Genomic DNA, 14,326 nt, shown 5'->3' on the forward strand with positions numbered 1-14,326 from the left:
GCGAAGATCAAATAGAAAACGAGGCTCTGATACCACTTGTAGGATCGAACAAGATCAAACAAACCTACCAGAGGGGGGTGAATGGTAGGGAAAAACAAAACCCAAAAATCTTTTACGGAATAAAGGATTGCCTCTGTTGAAGAAATTGACGCAGGCTTGCTACCTTGATCGCGTCGCTCCTGTGTCGCCGCTATCTTGATCGCGCCGCTCATGTGCCGCCAAACAGATCATCGAATCGCGCCACTCCTATGACGTCGATCGGATCGTCAGAATCCAAAAAAATCACCAGTAGATGAAAGCCGAAAACGTAGATTGAATGATCTTGACTTTATTGCATCAACTGGTATTTACAAAGTGCACCAACAGCACTCCTATCAAAATCGTCGATCTAGAATCAACAACTAAGTCTCTCAAAAGCACACCGGGGGCATACCCCTCGGTCTCTATTTATATCGAAAAGTCTATCACCAAATAGGAGTAGGACTCCTTATACCAATATGACTCATCTCTTAGTTTTCCTAATCAAATCCAACATGCCAAAATCAGACACAGCCGCAGAAGTCTAAACGTGCTACAGTAGTCCGACTGCTACAGTACCCGCCGCGCTACAGTAATCCGGGTTTGCCATAGTAATCCGATCCGGTTGCTACAGTGCCGCGCGCTACAGTACTCCGGGTGCTACAGTGCCGTGACGCTACAGTATCCGACGCTGCTACAGTGTCCGAACATGTAGCAAATTCCTTTCCTTTTCTCATCCAGTTTTGATCCGATTTAATTCCCAATTTTTCCGGCGCTTACACACACAACATGTGAAGCCCGTTACGATTCCATCCCACACGGTGTTGCTCCACCATGTGCTAACTCGTATTCAATATCGTCACCTGGCATCCTCGATCGTCCGAACCTCAGCTCCTCCTTGAGCCTAGTCACGATCCCACCGCCATTGATCGATATTGACCTCAAGTCACCTGCACAACTAGAGACAAACCTACCGTTTTCGAGCACAGATATCGCAACCTGACTCACATTAGTTACACACACTCGCACCAACACCTTAATTGTTTCCAAACCAAATTCGATTTATAAACCAAATCGCAAGCCAATTGTTGATCAGAAAATATTAATCATGCTTATGATCTTACAGATATGTCGAGATTTAAAAAGGCACGTGACAAAAGTATAAGAGCATCTTCAAGACAATGTTAATATTTTGTTATGCAAAAACTTATATTGGGTTCATCTAAAAAATATTAGATATTAAAAATTACACACTACTCCAACAAAAATCTAAAAATGAACTACTTGTATTAGTAACTCATATTTTTGTCCCAAATTTAGAATACGGGGTAATTTTAGGCATATGTAAATATTAGGAATATCTTTGGTAACTTGTTGAAGATATATTTTCTAATCCAATTTTCAAAATTTAGTTTTAGAGTCAATTTAGACATCCGTTGGAGCTTTAAAAAGTGAAAGATATTTTAGTCTTTATAGCTTTTGTTATAAATATGTAATATATGCTAAAATGTAGTTTTTTGGGAGAGAGAGGACATAACATGAATTCATAAATCAACAAATTTTATTAATTCAATATCATTCATCTATGCAGATAACAACGTAGTCCCTATGTCCCTAAAACAATCAAGTCCTAGCTTCCCAAGAAAGAATTAAGGAGTTAGCCAAATGACGAAAATACCCATCATTGATAGCAAAATAACGGTAGTGGATGGGTAAGCCATAGCAGGAGTCCCCATCATCTATGAAGGGTAAGCTTGCAATGGGAGATAACAACCACCATGACTCATCAAAGAGAATAGCATCTGATGGGCTCCTGAATCCATGTGATGTGTGCAGCCACTTCTCGTCACGCAAGCAGTTGAAAAGCTTCATGGGAGATGGCTCATGTGACTTCAATTGTCGATAGGATGCAAGCAATGCAAGGACATTTGCTTTGGTGAGCGATGATTTTGACACCATCTGCTTGAAAAGATCAGCTAGAGCATTTGAAGCCTCCATGTGTCCTGCAATCAACCCAGTCTTCTTCAGCTCTTCTTTGTATAGACTGATGACACCCCCATAGAACCCCAGATCAATTAAGGGTACTTCATCAAAGACCTTCAGAAGGCACTCCCATTCAGGCTCAATGAGAAATGATTTACTTGGAACACAAAATCCTACATTAGTCTTTATCCATTTTATATCCTTGAGTTTAGTTATGAAATCATCACATGGGCTCACATAACGGAGACATTTCAGGATTAGTACAGTTGCCTCTGAAGAAATAGCATTGGAACTGAACTCAAAGTTATCAATCACAACTATATAGTCATCTTCAAATCCAACAAGAACACCAAGCAACTCAAGCTCTGGTTGATAGTCAAGGATGTTTTCTCCATAGAACTGTACATCAAGAAATGGTAGGATACTGATACATGATGCCACTGCCCAGTCTGAGTCGTAGATAATGCAATTAGCTGGAGATCTATAGCCAAGAGTACTCTTCATCCATTCTCCGCTACTCACACTGTCAACGAGAGCACCTGTAGGCAGATTGCTCTCTTGCAGAAACCGAATCAGCTGAAGCAGTGAATACACATTATCTCTGGTTAGCATATTGCTTTCAGCAATGGACATCAGGTGACTACCAATGTACACGGATGCCTCATTAAATTCAAATCTCACCCCAATTGCTTTGAGTTCCTCATTATACAGACGCAGCTTGTTTTGGTAGAATTGCTGATCAATGATTGGTATGTCAACAAACGAAGATCCAATTTGCAGAAGACCTGTCCACTCTGCACTGGACATAAACGATTCGCTAGGTGATCTGTAGTCAGCAGATGTCATCAGCCAATTTCCCTTACTGATACAATCCACAAACTTGGCTGGCAGTTTTACTCCACGAGACTTGAGATTCTGTAGCCACTCCAAGAGCAATAATGCATTATCAACGGTTAATGGCGATGAGACTGTAGGGAAGCTTGCATCTGGAGGGTCTACAGATGGTACATCTAAGACCGGCAGGTGCTCTGTCAAGAATTTCAAGAGCTGGCCATCAGGTGTGGTGTTCCTGGCAAAATTAGCCGAAGACATGTAGTCTGCTGCCAATACTGTGTATTTCTCATCCTTCCATGGGTTGGTGCCCATTAACCTGACCCATTTGCTGCCCTTAGCAGGAACAAGAACAATGTTTTTTGTCTTCACCACCTTCCCATAGATGTTAATGATCGGCATGGAACGGCACAGCTCTATCAGAAAGTATTTATTCTCTATGTGGCTAATCTTAAATGAATGGTATAAGAAGTGGGCGAATGCGACTATAGATCTGCGGTCAGAGTCCAAAGATTTAGCAATGTTAAGTCCATAGCTATAGACAGAGACAACCTGCACGTTCACACAGTTCCGAAGCCAGTTTACCAAAAAATCGTACTTAGAGAACTTAAACAGAGCTCTGTGTGTACTGAGGGGAAGAAAAAACTGTTTGCAAGAGGGAAACTCCTGGTTCCAGTTGACGAGCCATTGTATGAACTTCTGAGAGATGCATAGTCTGTCACTAGACTGACCAGCTCTTGATATGCTCCAGAAAGAGGAAACACCATAACTGTCAACATACTTCAGTAAGGGAATAGATTTCATTCTTGCACTCAAAAGACTGTCCCAATTTGTTGCCACAAAATGTAGAAGTTCAATATAAAGGTCTTCAGGTAGCTCATCGGCAAGATTGGACCCTTCAATGCATTTCGCATACCATTCGGCACTCACACCTTTTACATCCAGAAATGAAAACACATTGTCGTATATACTCTTATCAAAATGACAACTAACAATGTAGGTTCCATGAGCTGATAGATTCTTCAAATCCACTCCAGCTTCTTGTGCTTTCCTGAGGATAGCCCAGAAGTCTGGCTTGAGCCGCCCAACTTCACCTGGTTTGCAAAACATCTTCTGCAGAGTATAAGACTCACATGGCATAATATCCTCAGCAAGAACCTTTTCTTTGATGACACACCTAAGTGGCTCTAGAAATGGTACATGTGAAGGATGCACTGGTAGGAAGTTGAACATGGATGGCAGTGACATTGCTGGATAATCAGCTCTCGACTTCACAAGTGCTACAAATGCATTCAGGAAAGCGCTCGGAACACACTCAAGAATTCCCTTGTTCCACATGCTATCAACAAGTATTGTCTCTCTTGAGGATGCAAGGAGGAAATCAGCCTGAATGATGAAAGGGAAGTTTGTTAAAATCTCAGTAGGAAGAAAAGCATAGACACCTGGCAAAATCCGTTTCCCCCGGGCTAGACGCTGGCCATGTGGGAAGGCCAGTGTGATCACATACTCATCTATATCAGCACGTTTATCCACTCTATTCTCCGGTTTGACTCGGAACTTTTGCCTCCACATGTAATATCCACACTCTTCATGTTGAGTATTCTCTTGAGCTGACAAATGGAGCGTGTATGACTCAGCATGTATGTTCTTCCTCACTTGGTAATTCTTTTCACTCTCCATGGATATCTCACTTATTGCGCTGCATTTTGGATCACAATTATCTTCTCGGACAGAAAGCTGCCTTATCTTTGTGAGAAACAGTAGGATTTCAGGAAAGTAATTACTTGGATGAGCTCCATGAGGAAGTGGACGTCCTTGGAGTAGATTTCCTGGCTGAGGTAGTTCACCGCCTGGTGCATGTCCATGAAGAACCTCTCGCGGCGGATCCTCTCCACGTGCTCCCGCGGCGGCGAAGGCGAAGGCGAAGGCGACGGCAACATGGGGGGAGCAGTTCGCGGGGACTTTTGGGCTTTCCCTCCCTCTCTTTTCTCTTTCTCTTTCTTTGTTTTACTTATAAAAATATATATATATATAAGTAGGAGTAATTATGAGGCGTCGTGTCGCTGCAGTTAAGCGTCTAATCCGTAACATTTTCGCTCTTCAGGAATTACTTCGGATTTTTCCCGTATTTTTCTGATGTAGGAAGTTGTAACTCCTCCTATCGAAAAAGTTATTTGGAGTTTAAACTTTTTATTGAAATAGATGAATTTTAACTCGCATACTTCCTCCCGTTCCTTTCTTTCACGCTGTTAGATTTTGATTTATATTTGATACTTCGTCTTATTCAAAAAATTAATTCAAATATACAAAATTATAAATCATACTTAAAGTTATTTTAGTAATAAATCAAATCATAATAAAATAATCAATAATTATATAAATTTTTTAATAAGATGAAGGGTCAAACGTATATAAAAAAATCAACGGCGTTAAAAAAATCAGAGAGAGAGTACTTCGGTAGTCTAAACAGGCTTCATCTTTATTTTTTGTTGTTTGTTCCGTAAAGACTTTATTTTCTGGTAATTGTTGGGTTAGATTTGAGTAAAGTAGTGAATAGATATTGGAGGATCGAACAAGATCAAACAAACCTACCAGAGGGAGGTGAATGGTAGGCAAAAACAAAACCCAAAAATCTTTTACGGAATAAAGAATTACCTCTATCGAAGAAATTGACGCAGGCTTGTTACCTTGATCGCGCCGCTCATGTGCCGCCAAACAGATCATCGAATCGCGCCACTCCTATGACGTCGATCGGATCGTCAGAATCCAAAAAAATCACCAGTAGATGAAAGCCGAAAACGTAGATTGAATGATCTTGACTTTATTGCATCAACTGGTATTTACAAAGTGCACCAACAGCACTCCTATCAAAATCGTCGATCTAGAATCAACAACTAAGTCTCTCAAAAGCACACCGGGGGCATACCCCTCGGTCTCTATTTATATCGAAAAGTCTATCACCAAATAGGAGTAGGACTCCTTATACCAATATGACTCATCTCTTAGTTTTCCTAATCAAATCCAACATGCCAAAATCAGACACAGCCGCAGAAGTCTAAACGTGCTACAGTAGTCCGACTGCTACAGTACCCGCCGCGCTACAGTAATCCGGGTTTGCCACAGTAATCCGATCCGGTTGCTACAGTGCCGCGCGCTGCAGTACTCCGGGTGCTACAGTGCCGTGACGCTACAGTATCCGACGCTGCTACAGTGTCCGAACATGTAGCAAATTCCTTTCCTTTTCTCATCCAGTTTTGATCCGATTTAATTCCCAATTTTTCCGGCGCTTACACACACAACATGTGAAGCCCGTTACGATTCCATCCCACACGGTGTTGCTCCACCATGTGCTAACTCGTATTCAATATCGTCACCTGGCATCCTCGATCGTCCGAACCTCAGCTCCTCCTTGAGCCTAGTCACGATCCCACCGCCATTGATCGATATTGACCTCAAGTCACCTGCACAACTAGAGACAAACCTACCGTTTTCGAGCACAGATATCGCAACCTGACTCACATTAGTTACACACACTCGCACCAACACCTTAATTGTTTCCAAACCAAATTCGATTTATAAACCAAATCGCAAGCCAATTGTTGATCAGAAAATATTAATCATGCTTATGATCTTACAATCTCCCCCTTGATGAGCACATTGGCAAACACTTCAAAATTTGTTTTGTTGTTTTTTGAAGTAACTCCAAAAAGCATGCAATGCAAAAATCTCTCACTTTTGAAAAGAAAGAAAATCCTTTGAGTATGACAATTATGCACAATTTTTTTTGTTACCTTGTTCTTCCCCTTTTGACAATGAATTCATCAATGAAGGTTTTTTATTTTCATTTTTTCTCGGAGAGCTTTGCAATGTACCAATAGTAACTCAAGAACTTGTATTACAATAACAAGGTAGAAAAAGTGACTAGCTAACTAACAAGCATGCACTAAAGTAAAACCATGAACTTGAGATATGACAATTAAGATCAAGTCAACATTAAGAATTCATGATTTCAAAGAGTTATAATGCAACATCGGTACAAGCACATAGATTGAAAAATAAATATTGTACATATATACCCATTGTATTTATCATTCTTTCTCAAATTAGCTCTAGCACAAAATTACCAAGAGAATTTTTAACCTTTTTACTTGAGCCTTTTTACTCAATTTTTTTCTCTCAATTATTCCGGGTACGTCCTTGTCGTCAAGACTGTTTCCAAGGATTCGGCACCCATTATTTTTGCTCACATCGAATACGTCCTTGTCGTCAAGACTGTCCAAGGATTCGGTATTCATTTTTTTTTCTCTCATAGAAATTTTTTATTCTCTTGAGCAATTTAAAAAGCTATCGAGGAATAACAAATCAATAAAGCATATATATAAGCATTTAAAAACAACCCATATGCTAGCATCAATATTGCATATTTACTTAATTCAAGTATAGAATTTAAGTTGCATGCATTATCTCCCTTAAAAGCAATATCAAAAGCTCATGTATAAAGCAAAAATGCAGACAAGCTAGATTACTAATCATATTCTCTAACAAGTATTGCAAGCAAGTACTAATATATACTAAAGGCACGAAACAAAGCTCTTCCTTTTTTTGATTTTTTTTTGGTTTTAAAACACACCATGCATTAATTAAAACATGTATGCAAAAAACAAAATCAAAAGAGGAAAATGCAACACGGAGCCAAAAACTCCCCCTTAATTGATGCCAAAAGGATGAATAACTCTCAATTCTCCACGAAGAAAAGCAAATCGAGAAGAATCCAAAGGTTTCGTGAAAATATCAGCCAATTGCAATGTAGTATCAACAAATTTTAATTCCACATCTCCTTTTTCAACGTGATCCCTCAAAAAGTGAAAACGAATATCAATGTGCTTAGTGCGTGAGTGTTGAACAGGATTCTTAGCAATATTAATAGCACTTGTATTATCACAAAAGAGAGGAACTTTCTCAAAAGTAAGACCATAATCTCTCAAGGTTGAGATAAGCCACAAAATTTGGGAGCAACAACTAGCAGCAGCAACATATTCAGATTCAGCAGTTGATTGAGCAACATTAGATTGTTTTCGAGAAGACCATGCAATCAATGAAGTACCAAGAAAATGGCATGTACCACTGGTACTCTTCCTATCAATTCTACAGCCTCCAAAATCCGCATCCGAATAACCACTCAAGCATATAGAAGATGAAGTAGAATACCAAATTCTAAATTCAAGAGTGTGTTGTAAGTACCTCATGATGCGTTTAACCGCTTGGTGATGTGAAGCTCTCGGAGAAGCTTAAAATCGAGCGCACAAACACACAGCAAATTGTATATCCAGTCTTGAAGCAGTGAGATAAAGCAATGATCCTATCATACTTCTGTATTCCTTTTGATCAACCGCTTCACCATCTTCATCAGGATCCAACACAGTAGCAGATCCTATAGGTGTAGTCATCGGCTTGCAATTGTCCATCTTGAAACGTCGTAAAAGATCCTTGGTGTATTTTGTTTGATGCACAAACGTGCCTTGAGGTGTTTGTTTAATTTGCAATCCCAAAAAATAAGTCAACTCGCCCATCATACTCATTTCAAATTCCCTGTGCATCGTTTCAGCAAACTCCACAACCAAAGGGTGAGATGAACAACCAAAGATGATATCATCCACATAAATCTGAACGAACAGTTGATCATCACCATGCTTAAGAACAAAGAGAGTTTTATCAATTTTTCCCATTATAAAACCTTTAGCAAGTAAAAAGTTTTTAAGCCTATCATACCATGCTCTAGGTGCTTGTTTCAAGCCATACAAGGCTTTAGAAAATCAGGATTTTCAAAACCAGGTGGTTGTTTCACATAAACTTTCTCCTGTATATAGCCATTTAGAAAAGCACTTTTAACATCCATTTGAAATAATTTAAAACCTTTTGTAGCAGCAAAAGCCAACAAAAGTCTAATTGCTTCAATTCTAGCAACATGAGCAAAAGTTTCATCATAATCCAACCCTTCCATTTGAGTAAAACCCTGAGCCACAAGTCTAGCCTTGTTTCTAACAATTAAACCATCCTGATTTTGTTTATTTTTGAAAACCCATTTAGTTCCAATAATATTATGACCAACAGGAGGTTTAACTAAGTACCAAACTTTATTTCTTTCAAAATTCTCAAGTTCTTCATGCATGGCATTAATCCACGATTCATCAGTTAAGGCATGAGTAATATCTTTGGGCTCAAAATTAGCAACAAAAGCAGAATTCACATGAAAATCACGAGTTATTACCTTCGACCTTGTAGTACGTTCATCCAAGTTACCTATTATTTGTTCCGGAGGATGTCGTCGTTGAATATGAAGTGGAGCAGTGGCTTCAGATGAATTTTCATGTTCTGTACCCTGTTCTGACGAACTAGAGGTTTCTGGAGGTCCACCACCATCCGCACCTGAAGCACATGAGGAAGATCCTCCGGGCCTGTTTGAGCGCTCTTCTGCCTGCGGTCTGACTGACATTGTGCCACCGGTCTAACCAGCCGACACTTCGTCGTCGTCCTCGTCATCACTTTCCTCCACAAATATATCCTCCCCCTGAACCTGTGATATTGTACCTGAAATTTCGGGTCTAGTACCTGGACTAGCCTCATCAAAAGTGACTTCACAAGTCTCAACAATTTTGTTAGTTTCTAAAACAAGTACACGGTAACCTCGAGAATGGGCAGCATATCCTAACATAAGTCCATCACGAGAGCGTGATTCAAATTTATCTAAAATCCCAGACTTTAACACAAAGCACTTACACCCAAAAACACATAAATGAGAAATCTTAGGTGTATGTCCAAAACGAAGCTCATAAGAAGTCCTTCTAAGTTTTGATCTCAAGAAAACACGATTGGAAATATAGCATACAGTATTAACAGCTTCAGCCCAAAATTTCCTAGGTGTACTGTACTCATCAAGCATAGTCCTAGCCATCTCAACTAAAGAACGATTTTTTCTTTCAACCACACCATTTTGTTGAGGAACCCGGGGAGACGAAAATTGATGTTCAACACCTTTTTCATTGCAAAACCTCTCAAAAGAAGCGTTTTTAAACTCTCCACCATTATCGCTTCGGATGGTTCTTAAAGATCCAGGAAGTTGAATGGCCAACCGAAGATACACTTTTAAAGTGTTCAAAAGCCTCATCTTTGGTAACCATAAAGAAAACCCAAGAATAACGAGAGAAATCATCAACTATAACCAACACATACCACTTTCCTCCAACAGATTGCACTCTAGCCGGACCGACAGTGTCCATGTGTAAGAGCTGTCCTGGTGCATCCGTCATCACAGAAAATGTAGGAGTATGCGAGCATACAACCATTTTAGCATGACGACATGGCGAGCAAACCAAATCAACATCTTTTTTAAGTTTAGGCAAACTACGAATAAGATCTGAACCACTAATCCTAGTTAGATGATCAAAGCCAATATGTCCAAGTCTGCGATGCCAGAACATCACATCTTTAGAAAACTTTGCAACAAGACATATAACTTCAAAAGAAATACTACTTTCAAAATCAGCTTTAAAAACTCTTCCATATCGAGAAATATTAAGCACAACATCTCCAGAAAAATAAAAAATTTTACTTCCACTTTTCTTAAACAGAACATCAAAATTCTCATCCACAATTTGAGAAACGGAGAGCAAATTGTACTTTAGATTTTCAACCAAAGCGACATCATTCAATGTAAATTTGTCACTTACCTTGACAGATCCAGTTGCAGTGATCGTACTAGTAGAAGCATCACCGAAGATGATTGAATCCTTCCTTGATGCCCTCACGAGAGAGGAGAACCAACTTTTATCACCGGTCATATGTCGCGAACAACCGGAGTCCACAATCCACACGTTCTCCTTCCTCGCCAAAAATGCCTATGCATAAGCAGATGCCGAAGTCTCAGTACTGGGGTTAGATAATAAACATTTAGGAATCCAGTACTGAGACACACGACCAGATCTAACAGGAACATAACCAGTAGAAAATTCAATATGTTTCCTTTTAGAAAAATGCTCCCAAGGCTGGTTTAACTGCTTAGGAACCTGCGGTCTGAGCAAAACTTTACCACCGTTCTAACGGGGGTTATAACACTGGTTTGACTGCTGGTACTGCTGTAGTCTAACCGCCTGCCTCGAGGTAAAAGCCAATTTTTGCCATCTTTGTTTTGCAAAAGCAATTTCCCGTTCCTTTTTCTGCTTTCTAGCAAGTCTAAAACAGAAACCAACAATATGGCCATCTTTGCCACAAAAGGAATATGTATACTTATCACGATGAGTTGAAGCACAAGTTGATATAGCAGGTTTAGCATTAACAACCGATGTAGTACTAAAGACAGGTTTGGCATTTACAACAGATTTAGTGTTAAAAGCAGGTTTAGCATTCACAACATGTTTAGCACTCACAACTTTTGATGAAGAAGCACTCAAGGAAGACATGAGGCCAGCAGATTTAAATACAATAGTCTTAGGTTTAGGTTCAGTCAAAATTTCACCATTCTGAATAATACTTAAAACAGTAGGAGGATGTCTAGAAAAGTGAACATGAGGATCAAAACCTAAACCACGATTGTGTGTGCTAACTTTAGATTGATCAAGAATCATGTTGAGGTTCCTTTTTCCATCAGAAAATCTTTGCAAAGAACTTTTTAAATAAGAAACCTCTTGAGTTAAACTAGCACAATTTTTACAAGAAATCACTTCATCTCTTTTAACAACTTCCTCCATTTGTTTAACACATTCCAAAGCATGTTTAAGTTTCATCTCATTAGCAGGACATGTCAAGCAAGGTTTAGCACTAGATTGCTTGATTCTTTTAGAGCTAATCAAGTTAAACATAGAACTAGCAAACACAGCAACTCGACATTTGTTTAAAGCTCTCTTAGCCAAAAACAATTCATCAACCAATCTAGTATTCATTGTAAAGCTAAGAGCAAGACAGGATTCAAGTTTTCTAGATTTCTTGGTTACAACATCAAGTTTTTTGCAATTATTCTGATTAACTTCTCTTACAGCATTCACTTCAGCAAATAAAACATCACACGATTTGCATTCATCATCATTAGAAGTAAGAGATTTTAATTTACTATTTTCAATATTAAGAGAATCAATAGTAACTTCTTGTTGACTAATTTTTTTCTCAAATTTAGAAATCTTGTAACCAAGTCTAGCAATCACTTCTTGAAAATATTCAACACTAGAAGGACCAGTTACCTTGTTGTCATCGTCAGAATCTTCAAAACTTTTAGCCATGAGACAAACACCAGCAATGTTCATACTCTTGTCTTCTTCTTCATCATCTTCAAACTCAACGTCACTGTTTTCTTGAACAGCTGCAAAAGCTTCATCCAACGCCTTTTGATAATACTTCTTTATCTTCATATTCTTGATTTGTTTCTTATTCTGCTCGGCATCTTTGAATGCATCTTGAGGTTTAGCTTCTTCCTGTTTACCTCTTCCAAGCTTGGGGCACTGAGAACGGATGTGATTCGGTTGACCACATCCAAAGCATCGAATTGGTCCTCCTCTTCTCCTGATCCTGATATTACTCACAGCTCGAGAAATTCTGTTAGCGGCCAAAACCAAGTCCTCCTCACTGATCTCTTCCAGTTGATCATCGGACAAGGCGATAAAAGCAGCAAAGGCTGCCAAAGAAATAGACTCAGAAGAAGATCCAGATGAGGATATTAAAGCAGTAGATTTCAAATCAGTCCTTTTTGAAAGAATATTCATCTCATATGTTTTCAATTTAGTATAAAGAATATCCAAAGTTAAAACATTCATATCAATAGACTTTTGAATTGAAGTAACTTTAACATCCCAAACTTTCATATCAAGGCCATTCATAAAGTGACGAGCAATCTCAGATTGAGAATAGTTAACATCATAAGAAGCATCAACAGATCTAAGATCACTCAGGATTTTATTGAAACAAGCCAAATAGTCATCCAAGGATTCTCCAAGTTTCATCTCAAATTTTATGTACTCCTTTTTGAAAACATCCTTTCGCAACTCTTTGATATTTGAAGTTCCAGTATGAAAATCATTTAAAGCTTTCCAAATCTTATTAGCAGTTGCAAGATGCGAAACACGATCAAAATCGGAGCGAGAAATCCCATTTAGAATAATATTGCGCGCTTTGCAATTATTTTCAAATTCTAATTTTAGAGCCGGAGTATCAATGCGTTCAGGAATCTCATAAGGTTGATTAACTTTAAGCCAAATATCATAACCCTGAGATGTAATATAAGATTCCATCTTTTTCTTCCAATAGCCAAAATCAGATCCATTAAATATGTGAGGTTTGTTTGAAAACTTTTCAGCCATGGCAAACAAATCTAAAGATCGGCGAAGATCAAATAGAAAACGAGGCTCTGATACCACTTGTAGGATCGAACAAGATCAAACAAACCTACCAGAGGGGGGTGAATGGTAGGGAAAAACAAAACCCAAAAATCTTTTACGGAATAAAGGATTGCCTCTGTTGAAGAAATTGACGCAGGCTTGCTACCTTGATCGCGTCGCTCCTGTGTCGCCGCTATCTTGATCGCGCCGCTCATGTGCCGCCAAACAGATCATCGAATCGCGCCACTCCTATGACGTCGATCGGATCGTCAGAATCCAAAAAAATCACCAGTAGATGAAAGCCGAAAACGTAGATTGAATGATCTTGACTTTATTGCATCAACTGGTATTTACAAAGTGCACCAACAGCACTCCTATCAAAATCGTCGATCTAGAATCAACAACTAAGTCTCTCAAAAGCACACCGGGGGCATACCCCTCGGTCTCTATTTATATCGAAAAGTCTATCACCAAATAGGAGTAGGACTCCTTATACCAATATGACTCATCTCTTAGTTTTCCTAATCAAATCCAACATGCCAAAATCAGACACAGCCGCAGAAGTCTAAACGTGCTACAGTAGTCCGACTGCTACAGTACCCGCCGCGCTACAGTAATCCGGGTTTGCCATAGTAATCCGATCCGGTTGCTACAGTGCCGCGCGCTACAGTACTCCGGGTGCTACAGTGCCGTGACGCTACAGTATCCGACGCTGCTACAGTGTCCGAACATGTAGCAAATTCCTTTCCTTTTCTCATCCAGTTTTGATCCGATTTAATTCCCAATTTTTCCGGCGCTTACACACACAACATGTGAAGCCCGTTACGATTCCATCCCACACGGTGTTGCTCCACCATGTGCTAACTCGTATTCAATATCGTCACCTGGCATCCTCGATCGTCCGAACCTCAGCTCCTCCTTGAGCCTAGTCACGATCCCACCGCCATTGATCGATATTGACCTCAAGTCACCTGCACAACTAGAGACAAACCTACCGTTTTCGAGCACAGATATCGCAACCTGACTCACATTAGTTACACACACTCGCACCAACACCTTAATTGTTTCCAAACCAAATTCGATTTATAAACCAAATCGCAAGCCAATTGTTGATCAGAAAATATTAATCATGC

The 14,326-nt window shown here is 39.5% G+C and overlaps 1 protein-coding gene across 1 annotated transcript; it reads right to left on the reverse strand.

Annotated features, from left to right (window-relative positions):
* Positions 1-1,641: 1,641 nt before the first annotated feature.
* On the reverse strand, positions 1,642-12,818 carry LOC102716652. Its single transcript, XM_040528547.1, has 7 exons — positions 12,302-12,818; positions 10,977-11,869; positions 10,203-10,727; positions 10,063-10,123; positions 9,343-9,576; positions 9,101-9,258; positions 1,642-4,665 (listed from the first exon to the last, which is right to left on the reverse strand). The coding sequence occupies exons 1-7, from the start codon at positions 12,816-12,818 to the stop codon at positions 1,642-1,644; spliced, it is 5,412 nt and encodes a 1,803-aa protein (XP_040384481.1).
* Between the last annotated feature and the right edge of the window lie 1,508 nt (positions 12,819-14,326).

Source organism: Oryza brachyantha, chromosome 11, assembly GCF_000231095.2.
Source record: "Oryza brachyantha chromosome 11, ObraRS2, whole genome shotgun sequence".
NCBI classification, from domain to species: domain Eukaryota; kingdom Viridiplantae; phylum Streptophyta; class Magnoliopsida; order Poales; family Poaceae; genus Oryza; species Oryza brachyantha.